Source organism: Carya illinoinensis, chromosome 5 (genome assembly GCF_018687715.1).
Source record: "Carya illinoinensis cultivar Pawnee chromosome 5, C.illinoinensisPawnee_v1, whole genome shotgun sequence".
Classification (NCBI taxonomy): Eukaryota; Viridiplantae; Streptophyta; class Magnoliopsida; order Fagales; family Juglandaceae; genus Carya; species Carya illinoinensis.
The window spans coordinates 3,504,291-3,524,994 of record NC_056756.1 but is presented as its reverse complement, the minus strand read 5'-3'; the positions used below and the strand labels follow the sequence as shown (position 1 = coordinate 3,524,994).

Here is a 20,704-nt window from a genome sequence, read left to right as displayed (position 1 = left end):
ATATATTTAAGAAAAAGTCTCGTATATTTTTGGATAATAAAGAATATGATTCAAAATTTAAATAGGCTGGCTAGAAAATATTTATATAATTTTTAAATAATTATAACTTTCAAGGATATTCACATAATCTTTAAAATTTTAAATAATTGTCATTTCTATTTTAAAAAGTATTTTTATTTTATTTTTAAACAAATGTAACATTTTGAAAGTATTTTAAACATATAATTAATTAGTAATAAATAATTTTTTAATAATAGAATTTAGTATGTAAATTATAAATTAAAATTCCTAAAACTATAAACAATCTCAACATGCACTAAATTTGCCCACTTCTCCCTATCTCTTTGAGTTGTCGCCACCCATTTATCCATAAACCCATCAAGCCTTCCCTATAAAACACCAATGGTCACAACCACAAAGAGCAGTTGTGAGCCCAACCACAGTACCTTAATACCTTGCTCAATTTCTTCGGTAACGTAAAACTACGGTATTTGACCCCTTTTCTGCTTGTTATGGATTCTTATGAAGCAATTGGGAATGAATTTAAAATTTTAGTGCTTTTGATGCAAAACCAAAGCAAAAGACTCTCTATAAAGACACTTACGTGTTTTCCATTTAACATTTTGTCATTTTCAATCCTATTGACTTACGTGTTCCTTTTCTTAAATGGATGTTCATGTTGGCATACGTAGACACTGGCATATCAGTTGGTGTTTTTCATCGATCGTGGGTCTCCATCTTAAGTGGCTGTGATTGGAAGCTTCAATGTCGAGTTTGATTATAATAATAATTATTATTATAACAATTATTTTTGCAAAATTAAATTTATAATCATAATTTCATTGGCAATAAGATGTTTTGTTTTCTTGAAGAAATTGGTGGGAATGTGTGACGGAGGTCCATTCACAGTTATGTTGTGCTTAATTTTAGCCTCCAGTGAAGAGAAATGATATTTGCAGTCGTGGTTATGCAAGCGGCGTATAGTCGCTTTGAAAAAAATGAATTAATATGGGATTTACATGAAAAAAAAAATTAATTTTTTAATTATAGACTTTATTCTTTTTTAAAGTAATTATGCAGTGTTTACAATTCCAACGACTGTACGTAACATTCCTGAATTTTAGCGTCCAGCGAAAGCTCCTTTTGACCGGTTCTTCCTTTCATTTACTTGAAACCAAAGCGTTCAACAACAAAAAACTCGCTCTTTACATATGTCATCTGTTCCTCCTCTCTCCTTTCTGCTCTCCCGAAGCCAGAAGCTGAAAGAGACACGAACATGCGAAAATACAATCTAGTAGAAAGAGAAAACTAGAAAAACGAAAACAGGAACAATGTGGGTTTTCTATCTCATATCGCTGCCTTTAACTCTGGGCATGGTGGCCATCACCTTGAAATATTTCGCCGGACCCGACGTCCCCCTTTACGTTCTCTTCACCGTCGGATACACCTGGTTCTGCTCTATCTCCATCATTATTCTCGTCCCCGCCGACATTTGGACGGTAATTACTTCATACCATTCGCCCGTATATAACTATTTGCTGGTTTTTCATCTTGTCTTTGTGATGATTTTCTAACTATTTGCACTTAAGCCTAAATGTCCCCTTCGCCTTGTATATGTAACATACATCTCTGACGGCATGATGATGATGATGATCATGTCATTCGAGGAACGAGTGCACATCAGGCATTTCTACCGATTTTTATTACTTTTTGATCCACATTTGTGTGAGAACGCAGATTAAAGAGTATTTATTTTGATCATGGTATTATATCTCCTTCACTTCTCTTTCTTGGTTTCCTTTTTATTACCTCATCAAAAATAGCTTCGAGGGTATCCGTGAGGTACTTTTACTACTTACAGCTGTTGTTGTTATGCTCATTGTTGGACTCAAACATTTCTAACAGCGTGATGTGTACTGTTTTGTAATTAAATTGGCTGCAGGTTTGATTGGTTAGATGAATGCAACTTGACTTTTTGTTTTTATCATGCAGACTATAATGCACCACCATAATGGAGGGATATCCTTTTTTTGGAGCTTGTCATATTGGAGTACTTTTTTGCTTACTTGGTAAGCCAATTATTGTAATGTGTTTTTAAAAATCTTTTATCCTCTTACGTTTATTTATTTTCCAAGTTCATATGTTAAAGGACAACCTCCTTCATCTCAACTTGGCTTCTTCATTACGAAATCGTCTTATTCAAAATCTAGTGATTGTATTTTTTAGTATCTGGTAAGGTTCTTCCTTTCTTGTAAACTTTCATGCTCGTAGAATTCCTTAGATTGTTTTGTATATCATCTACTTGCTCCATAATTCCTTAACTTATCAAAAAATAATAATTCCTTTACTTAATTGCATGTTTTGAAAATGCTTTTGTGGTAACTTTTAAGACAATTTAGCTCTTTATTTTTGATAAATGATGTTGAACAACTCAGTCTATATTTTGTTTATCATTGCTTGCTTTTGCAGAAGCCAAGAGAGTTCATCTTTGAGTCTATGTGAATGTGGAGATGGACGAGTGAAAAAACAGAAACATATAATTAAAATTGAAGATATTTCTAGTTCAATGATGAAGGTGATACCTATTGTTAAAAGGATGAGAGATGGTCACCTAAGATGGTTTAGTCATGTAATATCACCTATAACTGCACTGATGACAACTAGTGCTATGATTCAATTTGCAGGTTTGGAAAGAACCAGAGAAAGGCCAAATGGTTAGAAGTAGTGAAGAGGGATATAGAAAAGAAAGTGACGATGAAGAGTATAACCTTTGATAGGATAGCCAAACTCTAATTAGTTGATGAATGTGGCTATAGATTAGTGGAGATAAAGCTTGTTTGGTTGAGTTTGTATTTGCAGTGTTATAATTCTGTTCAACCATAAGCTCTATGATGTTTATCGCTTTGCTCTGAAGTTGCTTTAGCCGTGTAAGGATAGTGTCTTCTGGGGGCTTATGATAATTTTTAGCTAAGATAAAGTATTTATTCTCATAGATTTATATAATTATTTCTCTAAGCAGGGTTGTGGTGCCCACTATTCAGGGTTATGAAGATGCTGGGGACTTCACTGTGACAGAAAGATTAAAGACTAGCATACACACAAACTTAGTCTTTTACCTCTGCCTTGGTGCCATTGGACTTTTTGGTCTTATACTACTCGTTCTTTTACAGAAAAACTGGTTTGCTTCTTACCTTGATAACTATTAGTATTGTCGTTATTTATCTCTTTGTTTGACTGTGTGCCTTATTTTGTAATGCCATTCTATTAATTTTGCTACGATGTCCCTTTTCTTTTCAAAAAAGAGACAAATTGGTTTTAACTTTTCACACATGACCTTTATTTCAAGAAATTAGACGTTTAAATTGCGTCATCAGAAAATGGTCATAGTTAGGTCACACAAACCTGGTAGAGCAGCAGTATGAGAATAGAGACAATCTCAGGAACCAACACCTGAGGCCCCAAGGAAAATGCCATTGGACAGGAACCAGTAAAACCATTTTTAATACTAGTTTCTTGCTTTGATTTCATTCTGAAAGTCAGCTGAAACTTTGATATGCCATGATTGAATAAGATACATGATTTTGCTTACCATTTTTGATTGGCCAAGGCATCTGTGAAGCATGCTTGAGTTTTTTGTTTGATTAATAAAATTATATCTTACGCCCCTAGTAAAACTTCCATTCAACCTCAGTCTTGTTTTTAATAGGCACAATAGGCACGCAACATGCCTTTGGCCTTACATGACAGGCATCATGAAGAATATTTATTGTCATTTTTTAAGATTGCATCTGAGATGATTATGGAATTTGGAATCTCGGCATTCAAAGGTTTGGTGCATATTCATTTGGCGGGCATCAATTGAGAAGCTGAAATCTTTTCTCTTTTTACACAAGTTTCAATGCCTTGATCTCTGTTTTGCCTTTTCTAAACACTATGAGTGCCTACTTTTCTTGTCTACAGATCACTTTTTTCTTCCTTTCAATCTTTCGTTTTTTCTTTTCTTGTTTTCTCTTTTGGCGCATTTCTAAATGGAGGTATCTTGCAGGAGTGGTGGTATTCTGGGTTTTGCCATGGCTTGCTCAAATACTTTTGGACTTGTTACTGGTGCATTTCTTCTTGGCTTTGGTTTGAGTGAAATTCCAAAGGGCATTTGGAGAAATTCAGATTGGACTGCTCGCCGAAAGGTTCTGACACATAAAATTGCAAAAACGGCCTTGAAACTCGATGATGCTCATCAAGAGTTTTCAAATGCTATTGTAGTAAGTGTAATCCTTCAACGTCAAAAATTTATTTGGCAGGTTCATATCATTGCCATGCAGACTTTGATTTTCTCCAAAAATTCTTGTTTCCATTAGTTATTTTCAGAGAATGACTTTTGCTAGTTTGACCTGAAGTTCTCGAGGTTAATCTGCGTTTATGTTTGAGGAAGTTAGGCATATGAGTTGGGTAGATTGTTACACTTTACATCCATAGGAGGTTGGTGAATGAGAGCTTGATGCATAGCACCTGAGGGAGAAGTTCTTGGCATTTGTAATTGTAGACGATATTTGAGGAAAAAATACTCTGTTTTTCTTATTATTCACAGTGTACATACAAGTTTATATATATACCCTAAATACAAGAGACCCATATACCCTTATACAAACACATTATAGACAATATATTCTAACACTCCCCCTCAAGCTGGGGCATATACATCATATAAACCTAGCTTGAAACAAATAGGTTTTAATCGACTCCAACACAAGGATTTAGTAAACACATCTGCGAGTTGATTTGCGGACTTCACAAAAGGTGTAGCAATGTCACCACTTAGTATCTTATCTCTAATGAAGTGACAATCAATCTCTATATGTTTAGTCCTCTCATGAAACACGGGGTTAGAGGCAATATGCAGTGCAGCTTGATTATCACAAAATAGCTGGAAAGGGATAGGAGCTGGAAACCCAATCTCTTGAAGAAAGTGTTGTAACCATGTCAGCTCACTAGTAGTATGTGCCATTGCCTTGTATTCAGCTTCTGCACTAGAACGAGCTACTACTGTTTGTTTCTTACTCTTCCATGTAACCAAGTTACCTCCTACAAAAGTACAATATCCCGTAGTAGATCTTCTATCTGAAGGAGATCCTGCCCAATCAGCATCTGAAAATGCTTCAACTCTAAGATGTCCATTTGGTCGATATAGTATTCCAAGGCCAGGTGCTTGCTTGAGATAACGAAGAATATGAATTAAAGCATCCCAATGTGAGATCCTAGGCGTTTGTAAAAACTGACTCAATACACTCACTGCATAAGAAATGTCTGATCTAGTGATGGTAAGATAGTTCAATTTCCCAACAAGTCTTTGATACATACCTGGATCTCTAAACAACTCCCCTTCTTCTTTCAAGAATTTACGATTGGGATCCATAGGGGTGTCAATAGGTCGTGCACCCAACATGCCGGTTTCTTCCAAAAGATCAAGTACATATTTCCTCTGAGATAGGTTGATGCCCTCTTTAGATCTATTGACTTCAATTCCAAGGAAATAGCTAAGCTTGCCCAAGTCTTTCGTCTGAAACTGATCATGTAAAAATTGTTTTAGTCTAATAATTCCAGCAGAGTCACTCCCAGCAATTACAATATCATCCACGTATACAACCAACAAGATGTGACCTGCATCACTATGCAAGTGAAATACCGAGTGATCTGTTTGGCATCTGTGAAGACCAAATGTCAATACAGCATCAGAGAACCTTCCAAACCATGCTCGAGGAGATTGTTTCAAACCGTATAATGCATTTTTCAACCTGCATACAGTACCTCGATACTCCCCCTGAGCAACAAACCCAGGTGGTTGCTCCTTATAAACTTCCTCATGCAAGTCGCCATGGAGGAATACATTTTTTACATCCAGCTGAAATAAGGGCCAGTCTAAATTAGCAGCAAGAGAGATTAGCACTCGAACAGAAGAGATTTTGGCAACTGGAGAGAACGTCTCTTCGTAGTCAATGCCATAGGTTTGAGTGTAGCCCTTTGCAACCAAGCGGGCTTTTTGTCGTTCTACAGAACCATTAGGATGAAATTTGATAGTGTATACCCATTTACAGCCAACAAGTTGTTTACTAGGTGGTAGTGGAACAAGATCCCATGTGCCGTTATGATGAAAAGCATCCATTTCATTTTCCATAGCTGTCTTCCATCCCGGATCAGATAATGCATCTTGAAGTGTCTTAGGAATAGAGAGTTTTGAAACTTGAGATGTAAAACATGAGAATGAAGGGGATAAGGCATGATATGAAACAAATTGACTAATAGGATGTTGAGTAACACAAGAACGTTTATCTCTGCGAAGAGCAATAGGTAGAGAGTCCGAAGTATTGGGCAACTTAGGATCTGAAGATGGAGGCACGACTGGTTGGGGCATGGGAGCCGGCGGCCGCAAGCGACGTGAGTAAACCTGTAAAGGAACTAGGGAAGGTTGGGTAAGGTTGGGTGAGTGTGAGGGAGATAATGTAAGAGTAGGTAATGGTAGAGGATTACACTCAACACTCGAAGATGTATTTGAAAAATAGGGTATGGACTCAAAGAAAGTAACATCAGCAATCGTGAAATAGCGTCTAAGAACAGGACTATAGCAGCGATATCCTTTTTGAGTCCGGGAATAACCAACAAAGAGACACTTGGTAGAACGGGGGTCAAGTTTATCAAAGCCTGGACCAAGGTTATGAACAAAGCAAACACATCCAAAGATTTTTGGCGGAAGAGAAAAAGGTGAAGATGATGGAAACAAGACTGAGAAGGGAGATGAACCATTAAGAACTAATGAAGGCATACGATTAATAAGATGACAAACAGTAAGAACACCATCACTCCAAAACCGTTTAGGAACATGCATATGTAGCAATAGTGCTCGGGTTACATCTAACAAATGCCGGTTTTTGCGTTCAGCCACCCCATTCTGTTGGGGTGTATATGAACATGATGTTTGATGAACAATTCCTTTGTCACTTAGGTAAGAAGCAAAGGCACTAGATAGATATTCTCTAGCATTATCAGAACGCAAAATCTGAACCTTTTTGTTAAATTGAGTTTTAATTTGTTTCCAGAACACTTGAAATATGGAAAGAAGTTCAGATTTGGCCTTCATAAAAAACAACCATGTCACACGAGAGTAGTCATCAACAAATGTAACAAAATATTGACACTTGTTTGATTCAATGTTGATTGGTCCCTATATATCAGAGTGAACCAATTCAAAAGGACTTGACGCTCGTTTATCAATACGAGGAACAAAAGACACACGATGGTGTTTACTAAGTTGACACGCTTCACAAGAAAAGGGAGACACACTTCCCAAGTTCCTAATTTGACACTTCAAAAGAGAAAGTGAGGGATGACCTAGGCGACAGTGCCATTCAAAAGCAGATGATGAGGGGGTTGTAAGGGCTCGAGTGGGTGATTGTTGAACATCAAGGTAATACAAACCACCAGCTTCATGCCCCGTACCAATCTTGTTCCCCATCTTGAGATCCTGAAAAACACATGAAGAGAGATAAAAAGTCACTGAACATTGTAGATTTTGAGTAATCTTACTAATAGACAACAAACTAAAAGGAAAACTCAGAGCATGTAGGACAGATGACAAGGATATGGAGTCAGTGAGTTTAGTGGATCCAATGCCTGTAACTTTAGTAAGAGAACCATTAGCAAGAGTGACACTCTTTACAGATGGTACAGTATTTAACTTAGACAAGGCAGAAGACAAACTGGTCAAATGTTCATTAGCTCCTGAATCAATGATCCATGGACTTTGAGTGGATGAGACAAGACATGCGGATGCTATACCTGAGTGGGTAAGAGTAGCTGTGGAAGATGAAGCCCCTGTGTGACCCAAAAACCGCTCATACTCATCCTTTGATATACTAATCATATCTGAAGATGGGTTGGAGCTCGTTGACTGTGGATCATCTTGGAAAGTGGCTTGATTAGCAGACCCAGATGGTCTACCATGTAGATCCCAACAATAATCCACTGAGTGGTTAGTGCGACCACAATGGGTGCACTTACGAGATTCACGACCTCGAGTGCGATTATCTCTGGTATCACGTCCCCCACGTGCACCCCCACTTGCACCTCTACCACTCCGACCTCCACGCCCAGCAGGAGCAACATAGGAAGCAGTTAAAGCAGATCTCTCATTACTCTGATCAGAAGACAATGTAGCTCGCTGAAGTCGGGAAAATATATCAGGAAATGAGGGAAGCTGTGGACTTGCCAAAATTTGAAAATGTACTGACTCATACTCCGGTTTTAAGCCAACAAGAAAACGAACAATATTAAAATCTTCTCGTTGTTTTAGCATACTTGGAACATCAGAAGTGATGGGTTGATATATTTTGAGTTCTTCACATATGCCCATCACTTGAGAATAATATTCTTCCAGGCCCAAAGCATTCTGTTCCAACATGAAGAATTGTTTACACAACTCATAAATACGAGTTATGTTTCCAGCACTTGAATACATCTGTTTGAGATGCCCCCACACCTCTTGAGCAGTGTCAAAATGTATTAAACTTGAACAGATACTAGGTTCAATACTAGTCAACATCATAGATAATATTTGAGCATCTTCCTGCTTCCATTGAGCAAATGTAGAACTAGTTGAAGCAGGAATTGGATCAATCAGATGAGTATGACGCAGACCCTTGCCTTTCAAAAACATTGCAACGGATCTTGACCACAACATGTAATTCTTTCCATTTAACTTCACCGAAGTCATAGGCATACTAATATTTGGTGCAAGTGACATTGACTCAAATTTAGTTGCCATGGAAAAGATACCAAGATATCACAACAATCCACTTAGAAACAAAGATTTCACATAAAAAAACATGAAATATGGACGAAAAACTGGAAAATACAACCTGGAAAAGTGGAAATCCAGATTAAAAACCCAAATCTCGGGCCTGTATCGGGTGAAACACATCTGAACCGGTCAAAAAAGTGTTGTACCGGTTCGGAACCGATATGTATTGGCCTGAAAGTGGCCGGAACCGGACTGTATCGGCCGAAATCGGCTCTGTATCGGGTCTGTTTCGGCCGGTATATGGCCGATGTGGGTCTATCTCGGATCGGGTCGTCAGGCTCGTTTGGATCTGTGTCGGATAAGCCAATCCTAACCCAGGATAGGTTTAAGCTATCCATGTTACCAAACGGGTTTTATTACAACCTGGAATAAAAAACCTTATACAGGTTCAGGGTTATACCTATTCCAGAACTGGAATACGAGCTTACCTGCAACCAAACGGTACTGGATCGACGACGGTGACCCCTTGCAGTGGCTGAAGACGACGGCAACCAAGCTCGGTACCCACAAAAATCGCCGGCGAGTTCACCCCTAGTGTCTAGTACCGGAGATGATGCCGGAAAGTGGCCGGAAGTGCTTCAAAACCACCACACGGCGCTGACGAGCACGGAAACCACACGGAAACACGCCGGGGAGCACGGTGAGCTCACAAACTGCACCCGAAAAGTACTCTCAAACCATACAGAACTCAGATTCGTGAGAATCGTGCTCTGATACCATGTAGACGATATTTGAGGAAAAAATACTCTGTTTTTCTTATTATTCACAATGTACATACAAGTGTATATATATACCCTAAATACAAGAGACCCATATACCCTTATACAAACACATTATAGACAATATATTCTAACAGTAATGATTCCTAGGAAGCTCCAAATGTAACCTTGACACATCTAATTGTGTTGGCTTAACACATGGAGTTTTTCAACCGGGGGCAGGTCTTGAAAATCAAACATCGGAACTCCTGCTCTGATGCTTACATCCCAACTTATCCAAGAAGCTTAAGTTGATAAGTAGGAAGAAATGCAATCATGTAAGTTATATCCTAATAGGTTCATAGAAATATTTTTTGAGTAAGATGTCCAATATCTCCTTTATTTATGATTAGGCCTGTTCATCCGGGTTCCGACCCAGGATAGACCCAAACCGGAACCCGGACCGGGTTAGCCCGGGTCAGAAACGGGCCGGAACCCGGATAAATCCGGGTTTTCAAAACCCGGATTCCGGGTTCCGGATTGAACCCGGGTTTTTTTTTTTTTTTTTTTTCCCAATTTGAAAAAAATAAAATAAAATAAAATAAACCTATATAAAATCCTAAAAGCCTAAATATTCTTTTATAGAAAACAAAAGAATAAATTTGACTGCACTTTAGAGGTTGAAAAATATCAACTCCAATATCAAAATTCCACTTAATTTGCCTCTCAATGAAAATGCATGTAAAACCAAAAACAATCCACTACATATTATATTATTTGTTATTTATACATTACATTACGAAATACTAAATTACAATATATGAATTACAAAATCTGAAATTTAATTTCCACACCAAATAGCAACTTCAAAGCGATTGGCATGAACGTGATCCTGCAAAAACAAAATAGAATGAAAATGGCATAAATCTAAAAGCAACACATCCTACAAACCCTATTAAATTGGGGAAACTAATAGATTACCACAAGTCATGGAGAGAAAAAATCTGTTCAAAGGTTGAAAATCGTCATTTGGATTGAAAAAATCAGCTCTTGGTCCTTAGCCTGTAGAGAATAAGAAAGACAATAGAATGTGGGGAACCAACTTGACCAGTAAGTTGCCCTTGAGACAGACAATTGATATCCAAATGCCAGAACCACCCTCAAAATATATTTACCAATTCTCAAAACTTGCCTGACTACTCACAAACAAGACCTCTGCTAACATACTCCGTCTTCTTCCTGTCAAATAATTAAAAATAGAAGGCATTTGAGATTTTAAGAACTACTACCGTGTTAAGACACAAAAAAACTACAATATGGTCTATGTTCTTTTGCCAGTTATATGAGACTGAAAATCATATATCCGAGAAGCTGATAATGAACATATCTTTGCAACTATAAGCAACAGAACCTAGAAATGGATGTAATTCTCCTATAGGCACACGAACCTTACATGCATTGGCCCCTAAAATTTTCTGGACTTCGTATGTAGACACAAATAGATGCACTTGCCAATATTAAAAGACTAGATACCAATGGCATGCATGCCCCGCCAGCTTATCCAAGAAGGTTACTAACTAATAGCAAATGAGAAACTTAAAAAATATCATAATTGGAAAGTAAACAGAATGAATATTACCAACAGACACAAAATAGACATGATTAATTTTCAAGGAACAATGGGTTCTCTAAACACTTTTAAGGTCACCCTGCATAGAGGACGTCATCATTTGGATTGCTTAGTTTTTTCCCCCTCTCCCCTATTTGAAAGATTGCCTCAAACACCCCGAAAGCTCTACCCAATTCCCTTCCTCTTCCCCCTACGAGAAACCAGATCCCTTATTTCCTCTATTAAATTTTCCTTTGTTCAAGTAAACAGATCTAACCCATAAAAATACTTATCAAACATTCAAACATGATCTATTTGACCCTCAACACAATTACTCGTGTTAACATTTCCTTAACACAGTCAAAGTATTACAACCTTTTGTTTTGCTCAAAATGGTGACTTCAACACAGAAATAAACTCGTGTTAACATTTTCATTTGCCATTCGGAGAACACTAACTGACCCCAAAACAAAAACAAAAAAAAAAAAAAAAAAACACAAAATCGTTTATGTTTCATACATACCCACAGAAAATTAAAGAAAAAAAATCCAGAAATCTAATCATCAAAGCAACCAGATCCAACCAAACTTCCTAATCAGAAACTAAAAAAAAAAATGAACAAAGAAAGAAGGCTAGTCAAAGACCCATGGATCCATACCAACCAAAGTTCTAACATAACAAATCCAATCAGAACACCAAATTAAAACAACTAAAACAAAGAATAAACACACCAAATATGCCAAAAAAGTTTCTTTCTTCCTCAAGTTGCTGAAAATAAGGAATAGAGGAAGAGAACCATACCGAAAATTACCAGGCATTGACCGATTTATGGCTCAATCGTAGGTAGGCAGGGCTTCCACGATCACGCTTGTTGAACTCGTACACGTGAAGCTACTGGACTTTAGCTGCAGAGGAGAGACAAAAAAACCAAAAGGGTCAGATAAAATCCAACCAAAAACTCTTATTTAGTAGCACAAAAATTTCTGGACAAGTGAGAACTAACTACCGGGTTTAGAAGGCTCGGATGGAGAGATGATTCTCAAAGCTGAGCTTCCACAAGCCATCGGTGAGAGAGTGCACTCGAATCTGCTGCTCCTCTCCATCAAGTAACCATCGAGATCACCACGGCGGCGGCTAGGGTTTCGTAGGTTTTGAGAGAGAGAGAGAGAGAGAGAGAGAGAGAGAGAGAGAGAGAGAGAGGTTTGGGGTCACAGAATGCAAATGGGGAAGAAGGTTTTTTTTTTGCATTTTATACAAATCCGGTTATACTGGGTTATGAATACGGAACCCGGATTCCATACCCGGGTCTGGACCGGATATATCCGGTTTTTAGACTATGGGTTTCGGCCCGGATCAAATCCGGGCCGAAACCCGTAATTGGAATCCGGATAACCCGGATTCCGGATCGGGCCGGATAAAATCCGGCCCGTATGAACAGCCCTATTTATGATGATCAGCCACTTTCATATCTTACATTACTTCCACTATTTATTCATGGCCCTCATCATGATCATTATATTGATGTGTTTTCAACTTTTAAATACCACATCCAGCTGGCCAGCCCTTTAACTGTTTGTTTTCTTATAAAATATATGGAATTATGCAGTATTCTACACTACTTGTTTCTTGTTTGGTACTCTGAAGAGAGATAAATTGGTATTGTTCTCTGAGATTTATCTTACCTTGTTATTCCTATCATATCATCATACGAGACATGAATAGTTGAAACCTAAGATAATTTTTTATTAATATTTTATCCCTTTTTTCCCTCACATAATTTTTGGGAGCATCCAGATTGCTCAGGCAACGTCTAAGCAAATGTCCAAGCGTGATCCTTTGAGACCCTACATGAATATCATTGATAATATGCTCCTTCATATGGTAGTTCTACTTCTTTTATATTCATTCAGGTATCCCTTGAACTAAATTTTTTGTTTTCTTTTATCTAATATAAAATATTCTGTGTTCCAGTTAAAAGAAGATCCTTCCTTCAAACCTCAAGGTGGAAGATTAGGAGAGAATGATATGGACTATGATACTGATGAGAAAACAATGGCAACACTAAGGCGTCAACTTCGTGGAGCTCGAGAGGAATATTACCGATGTAGAAGGTAGTTGAATGGGTTGACAAGTTTCAGATCTCATATGCTCTGGCTTAGTAGAGTTTTTAAGGTTTAACCCAGGAGTTTATGTGTAAGCATGCATACAAATGCCAGATGGAAATTGTGGCTTTTTTTGTTCTATCATGTCTTTTAATTGCATATTTTCCTGTCTGTTTCTTTTTTCCTTTCCTTGCCCTAGAGCTGCATCCCCCATTCATACAATGGATCAGAACACTTTTTTATTCTAGAGATCTTCCCTGTCTTTAGTAATTATATCAACTGCATTATGAATGTAAGAAAAGAGCACAGGTCTGAATTCACAGTATCGTATTTTTTTTTTTCATTTTGAGAAACTATATGCACCAGACAATACTGCTACTGTATTAAGATTTCCAATATTTTCTAGTGGTAATAGAAGTTAACTTTCATTTTTTTTACAGTGAATATATGAACTTTGTCTTGGAAGCCCTTCAGCTGGAAGATACTGTAAAAAATTATGAGCACCGGAATGCCACGGGATGGTTTGCTCCAAATCCACTTGTTTTTCACTTTATTAAGTCTTACACATGCCTTCTTCTATTCTTAACAGATTCAACATGTATGAATGCCACAATAAGTAATAATTGGACCAGCATCTCTGATTCTAGGAATTTGGTTGCTTATCTGCATGACTCAAAAATTTTGGATTCACGCATACGAAAGCGTGCTGCACCATTACTTGTTTCTGAAAATATTACATTCTTCTTTCTAAATAGCCATTTTTAAGGCCATAATGTTACTTATTTCATGTTTTCTGTATGTCACTGTTGCTAGTTGGAGACTGTGAATTGAATTCTATGTGAAGATGCATACTCTCTCGTTAGGTAATTAACAAGGTGAAAGCAGCTCTCTCAGAAGTCAATTTCCTTGCCTTTTTCTTTGGGCTGGTTGGAAAGAAGGTTCACTCATAATACAGAACTAGATGAATGGGTTCAGGTTGAGAGCTGTTTTTTGAGTATTTTGTGGTTGAAGTCCTAGAGGAAGTTTACAAATTGGCTATAAAACCTACAATGCTATTAGATACTGGAAGTTGATTTGTTCATGTTGCGTGATCATAGATGAACTGAGGAGGTTGAAATAAAGTGGCAAGGAATAGATTGTTTAAGAGTTTTCACTTTCTGATAAGCGTAGACTCCAGGTGCACAAGGTTTTTTATGTATGTTTTTATCAGGTTTTTGTAGAAGATTTTCTATAGATAATAAGCTGTAGCCATCAGCCATCTTAGGAAATTGAAAAAAAAAATCTCAGAGAGTTCTCTCGTCTTTTTCTGACTCTTGGTATTCTTAGGAATAAACAAGTGTAGATGCACCTTGATTCCTAATATTATACACATATCAACAGACTCATACAAGACTTATTTGTGAATGAATCAATAGTTGAAAAGTAAAGTTTTTCTTTACTTCAATGCATCAATCCTACATGCGTCCATGCATCAATGTGAAGTCTATTTGGAGAAGTTGATTCTAGATTTTCTTCATTTTATTCTTTATTGGCCCTTTTATTGAGTTACATCTTGTGTTTCAAATTTACAAGATTTTTTTTTGATAAATAAACAAATTGTATTGATCAATGGCAAAGCCAGTATTACAACTCTAACGCCCGAACTAGGTAGGCACATTAGAGATAAGAAAATCATGCATGACCATGCCATTAAAGTCCATAGCAATTGCCCAGTTACAAAGAGTTCTAAAAAATAAAAGTTTAAGCTCCTCCACTGATCTTTCTTGGTCCTCGAAGGTCCTTTCGTTTCGCTCCTACCATACGCACCACATAATGCATAGAGGGATCATCTTCCAAATAGCTTTAATTGGTTTTCTGCCCCTTATATTTGACCAGCTGGCCAGCGCCGCCTCCACTGTTTTAGGTATTACCCAAGCCATATCCAGTCGCGAGAATACCTCATTCCAGAGGACCCTTACCGTATCACAGTGTAAAAGGAGATGGTCTATCGACTCTCCCCCTCTTCTGCACATAAATACCAGTCTGCGATAATAATCCTCATTTTCCTCAAATTATCTGTAGTAAGTATCTTTCCCAGGGAGGCAGTCCAAACAAAGAAGGATACTTTGGGAGGAGCCTTATTTCTCCATATTTTTCTCCAGGGACATAGAGAAGCGGGCTCATTGGTGAGGGCCTTATAGAAAGATCGAACTGAAAAATTACCTTTGTCTGTTATAGTCCACCACAACACATCCTCTTGCTGGCTATTTGGTCTTATGGAGTATAAAAGGCTATAGAAGTCTGCGAAAATACTTACTTCCCAATCTTGTGCAGCCCTACTAAAATTAATGTCCCAAAGAATCTGGCCCCCCTCTAACTCCATGACGTCTGCCACTGAAGCCTCCTTATCTCTAGCCAACTGAAACAAGGGAGGGTACACATATTTCAAAGCCCTACTAGCACACCATACATCGCTCCAGGATTTGATCCTTGATTCCGAGCCCACACAAAGCTTTACATGACGGTTAAAAACCCCCCATCCTCTTCTTATATGTTTCCATAATCCCACTCCATAAGCTTCCCTTACTTCTCTAGTACACCACTCCCCCCATAGAGCACCATACTTCTTCTCAACCACCAATTTCGATAGAGATTCATGTTTTTTGGAAAATCTCCACAGCCATTTGCCTAAAAGCGCACGATTGAAAGTCCTTAGGTTTCGAACTCCCAAGCCTCCCCCTGAAATAGGACGACAGACCTACTCCCGCTTAACCAAGTGGAACTTGAACTCCTCTCCCAAGCCCCCCCACAAGAAATCGCGTTGGAGCTTCTCAATACGAACCGCCACACTTGCTTGTATTGGGAAAAGAGATAAGGAATAGGTAGGTAAGTTTGAGAGTGTACTCTTTATCAATGTAATCCTTCCTCCCTTTGACAAGTACAACTTCTTCCACCCTGCCAATCTCCTCTCTACTTTTTCGATTACTGAATCCCAAACCGTGGGCGCCCTCGAGGCACTCCCTAAAGGAAGTCCCAAGTAAGTCATAGGGAATGAAGAAATCTTACACCCCATCGTTCTCGCTAGGTGGCGAATATTAGAGATTTCCCCAATTGGCACCAGCTCTAATTTGTCCAAATTCACCTTTAACACAGAGATGGCCTCAAAGCAGAATAGTAAAGTCTTTAACACTTGCATTTGATTTTGCTTGGCTTCACACATAATAATTTACAAGATTTTATATTATATTTAAAATCCATGCTTATCTTTATAGCTCATCACATATTGGAATCAATTATCTGAAGTACACAATTACAGAAAGAAATTAGTTGCACCATTAGTAGTAGAACTTGGCACCTTTTCTTTAAATGTGTCATAGCTTCTTGCTGTCTTTTCTTGATAACAGTTATCAATATTTTAATTTTTCAGGAAATATATTTCAAGCTTTAGGCCTGAACACATGGGCACACTAGGTTCTCTTCTTGATATGACTGGTAATTACCAGAATCTAATTTTCTTTTTGATAAGCAATGTAGTCGAATCTGAATATTATCACTATGTGTGTATATGATTTCAATACATGTGTGGTCTTTTGGAATGGGAGGAAGGCATAGATTTCTCCAAGGATGGATATGCATTTTGCACTGGAAATTGAGCCTTTTTTGCTATAAAAGTAGGAAACATTAATTATAATATGAAAAGTGAAATTGTGTTAATCGGTTGGCATTCTAGGAATGATTCTGAATATGAAATGCGATGAAGGTATTTATTTTGCATGATAAATTATGTGGGGGAGTAAAAATAATTCTAATGATATTAGTGCATCAATTAACTAATCAAATCTACGATTTCTTTTGCTTACCCAAAAAAAAAGTTCTTTTTATAAAAAAAAAAGTTCTTTTTATAAAAAAAAAAGTTCTTTTTATAAAATAAACCTGTTCATAGAAAGTAATTGGTAACTCTTTGCAGAGTTGATGTGGCGGTGTATCCTACAGAAGCAACTTAAGAAACTTTTGGCAATCATATTAGGTTGCATCTCTGCTGCAATTATTTTAGCTGAGGCTACTATACTGCCCAGTGGAGTTGATTTGTCTCTCTTCTCTATTCTCATAAATGCTGTCAAAAGGCAGGAGGTATTTGTGCAGGTAAATGTATTTTTGAAGGGTGGAATAATACCTTTTCTGGAGAAGTGCTCTTTCTTCCGAATGTTTTAAATATTCATAACATAATATTCAGGAATATTGACTTGGTAATTTTGATTGAGTACTTTTTACTTCTTCCCTCATGAATATTCCATCAAACATTTTTCTCTCTGATAATAAGTAATTACTGTGAGTTACGCTATATTAGATTACAGGTGGTAGTCATAAGTAAACCATGTCATTTAAGTCACATAATAGGATATCAAAGCTCGATACAGTTATGTCATTTCTTCTTCTTTCATCAATACTATATTGTCTGTGTCATAATCCTGATGAAAGATGGGCTTATTTTATTGTTTGCAGAATCATATATTTACGAAATTGAAAAATGTGCCATTTCCATATTTATTTGTTAGGTATAACTCTTGTAGACAAGCCTAAATCTTCTCATTTCTTTGTGCCTGCAACCCCAAGGAAATTTGAGAGTGAGAATTGGTGTCTATGTCAATTTCCTTAAAATCAATATGCACCATGTAGATAATCAAAATGAAGACAGTGGTCATTAATATTGTCATTGCACTCCAATAGGGTTATGTCTAATCTTGAAAATTTATTGTTTCATCATGGTTTATTCTTTTTTGCAGGTAGCTGCTTTCATTCCTCTGATGTATATGTGCATGTGCACATATTATTCCTTGTTTAAAATTGGAATGCTGATGTTTTACTCACTGACACCCAGGCAAACAAGCTCAGTCAACTTGCTTATGATATGCTCGTAAGTCTTACCTTATTTCCTTTTTATGTTTTGCCACTTGATAAATTTCATTTTATGAGTTTTCTCTTTGGGAGGAATCAGTAATTAGATCTTACTTTAACATGTCTGCCAGGATGGTTGCACGATATGCCCCTCCAATTTCATACAACTTTCTCAATCTCATTCGTCTTGATGGAGATGAAAAAACTCTTTTTGAACAGGTCTTTCTCTGCTGTTGTGTGCATACTTCACAAATGGCTTCTCATATTCCCATAGATGTCATCTTCTCATACATGTGATGAAAAAATTGCTGTGATAAAGCTTGAGGATAAAGGAAATTGTTTTTCAATGGTTCTTTGTTTAGATTTTTTTTTCCTGCATTAAAGTTAAGTAAAAAAATGCGCCAAGTAATTGCTACATGGGCCAAAAATCTAATGAGGCCTGGAGGACATAAGAATTTCTCAGGGTCCTTTTGTTACATAAGAAGTTACTTTGAGTTATAGTTATTATGTTACACAATAATTTTGGAGAACATAATGCTTCTTTCTTATCTTCATATATGTTGCATCTAGTTGGTTAGAACACGAGTACCCAACTAGGTGACAAATCATTGTGAATTGTTATGTAGAAACATTGCAATATGACTCTCTCTCTCCAGGCTGACTATTTTACTCAAAGTTTCAAATTATTTTTCATGTGCAGAGAATGGGAAATATCGATGATGCTGTCCCTTTCTTTGGAAAAGGATTTAATAAAATCTACCCCCTTATTATGGTTGTATACACCCTGTTAATTGCTACCAATTTTTTTGACCGGGTGATTGAATATTGTGGGAACTGGAAGATATTCAAGTTTCAGAATGAGTCAGATGATACTGATGGATTTGATCCATCAGGAGTAATTATTTTGCAGAAAGGTGAGCAGACAACAAATGTATTGTCTCTTGTGCATATGTGATCGAATACTTGAGTCAACAGTGCCATAAAATTATAAATTTTAGTGATCAGAAATGTAATAATTTAATTTGTTTTCTTCTCAGAACGGTCTGGGCTTGAGCGAGGGCATAAAGTCGCCGAGCATGTTATTCCGTTGGCAAGGAATTTCAACAATAGTAGTATTAGCCTTGAATCTGGAAGCAGTAGTATGGTATGTAAATCATCAGCTACCACTGCCTTTTTTTCCCTTCTTATTGAACCAGTGTTCCAAAAATGATATATTCATCCATTTCTTATGTTTTCTATACAGACTACTGCCACCAATATTGTAAACATGCCTCTTTTGGACTAATGTTCTCTCTCTCTCTCTCTCTCTCTCTCTCTCTCTCTCTCTCTCTCTCTCTCTCTCTCTCTCTCTCTCTCTCTCTCTCTCTCATAATGTTGGTTACTTGCAAAATCATATTCAGGATAAAGTTGCCCCTGAATTGAAAGCAACTGATGTCGGAAAGGGTGGTCAACTAAAACCTTTGAAGGAGGACGATCCATTTGGCAGGAGCAGAAAAACAGTCAACAAGAAGCACACCACCACAAGGGACCACGACAAAAAGGATTTCGAGAAAAATGTCACCTCCTCAACTGCTGATGCAAGCAAAACTCAAATAGCAGAAGCAGGACCATCATCTGGACTAACGTCCAAGTGGGAAGCCATGAAGACTGGCTTTCAAAATTTCAAGTCCAACATTGGTGCTAATAGATTCATTCCTTTACGGCAGCTTCGAGAAACTAAACTCGAGTCACATGTTTCCTCATCGGAATCCCTGGAGGAAATATTTCAGAGATTGAAACAGCCAACCATAAACCATAGACGTTTGAGTAAAGATGATGATGATGATGATGATTATCTCTATGATAATATCATGGACATCGAGAAGATGTCACCGTCCAGATAGTCTCCTACACAGTAAGCAGAAACATTAAGAAAATAGGAATCACATTTTTGTGTAAACACCACCCTCTGGAGATGTGTTTTAGGTGAACTGTTTGACAAATTTTCTCGTGACCAGTATCACCTGTAGAGTATAGAATTCTCTACAAGCAGAAACCACACACATACATTACTAATTGATTGTGAATGGCAATGTAAAAGAAAGAAAATACTCCATTGTAACCAATGGAAGCAACTCTGTACTGCACGGGTCTCTTTTCCCCGACCAAGCAATAGAACTCTCTTTGAGGACAGCTTTCGGGCACAAAATTTCGAGGAGTTGGACATGACATAGACATTGACATCCATCTCTTTCCCCCCGTCTTGGGGAATCAACGTGATTTGTGAACGAGTTTCCATTACGACTCTAAATAAAAATGTTTCCACGACTCAATGGTTGCCTTGCCTTCAATTTCATACGCCCAAGAGTTTCTTGAATGGCTGTTCCATTGTGAAGTTGGAAAAGAGTAATGCTATATACAGTTATTTTTGCGCACTATCTGCGCACTCCACTGATATGATTGGCTGGATTAATTTTTTTTAATACACAATCAATTATATCACTGGAATGTATAAAGAAGTCTACAAAAATGACTCTACATAAAATTTTTCAATTAAAAAAGAGAAGAGAGAGAGAATTTGAGGCCTTAGGCC

The 20,704-nt window shown here is 37.4% G+C and overlaps 1 protein-coding gene across 5 annotated transcripts; it reads left to right on the top strand.

The window, feature by feature from the left end:
- Positions 1–280: 280 nt before the first annotated feature.
- LOC122310483 (LMBR1 domain-containing protein 2 homolog A-like) lies at positions 281–20,304 on the top strand. 5 transcript variants are annotated; one of them, XM_043124368.1, is made up of 14 exons: positions 281–1,499; positions 1,993–2,069; positions 3,020–3,178; positions 4,046–4,259; positions 12,950–13,036; positions 13,127–13,266; positions 13,698–13,778; positions 16,664–16,728; positions 17,204–17,379; positions 18,021–18,151; positions 18,264–18,351; positions 18,833–19,046; positions 19,170–19,276; positions 19,376–19,493. In XM_043124368.1, the coding sequence occupies exons 1-14, from the start codon at positions 1,332–1,334 to the stop codon at positions 19,415–19,417; spliced, it is 1,749 nt and encodes a 582-aa protein (XP_042980302.1). In that variant the 5' UTR covers positions 281–1,331; the 3' UTR covers positions 19,418–19,493. The 5 variants fall into 5 exon arrangements, with proteins under 5 accessions (XP_042980302.1, XP_042980299.1, XP_042980300.1 ...); XM_043124365.1 differs by lacking the exon at positions 19,376–19,493 and adding an exon at positions 19,533–20,304 and having other exon boundaries at positions 1,074–1,499; positions 17,264–17,379; XM_043124364.1 differs by lacking the exon at positions 19,376–19,493 and adding an exon at positions 19,533–20,304 and having other exon boundaries at positions 1,075–1,499.
- The last annotated feature ends 400 nt before the right edge of the window (positions 20,305–20,704 follow it).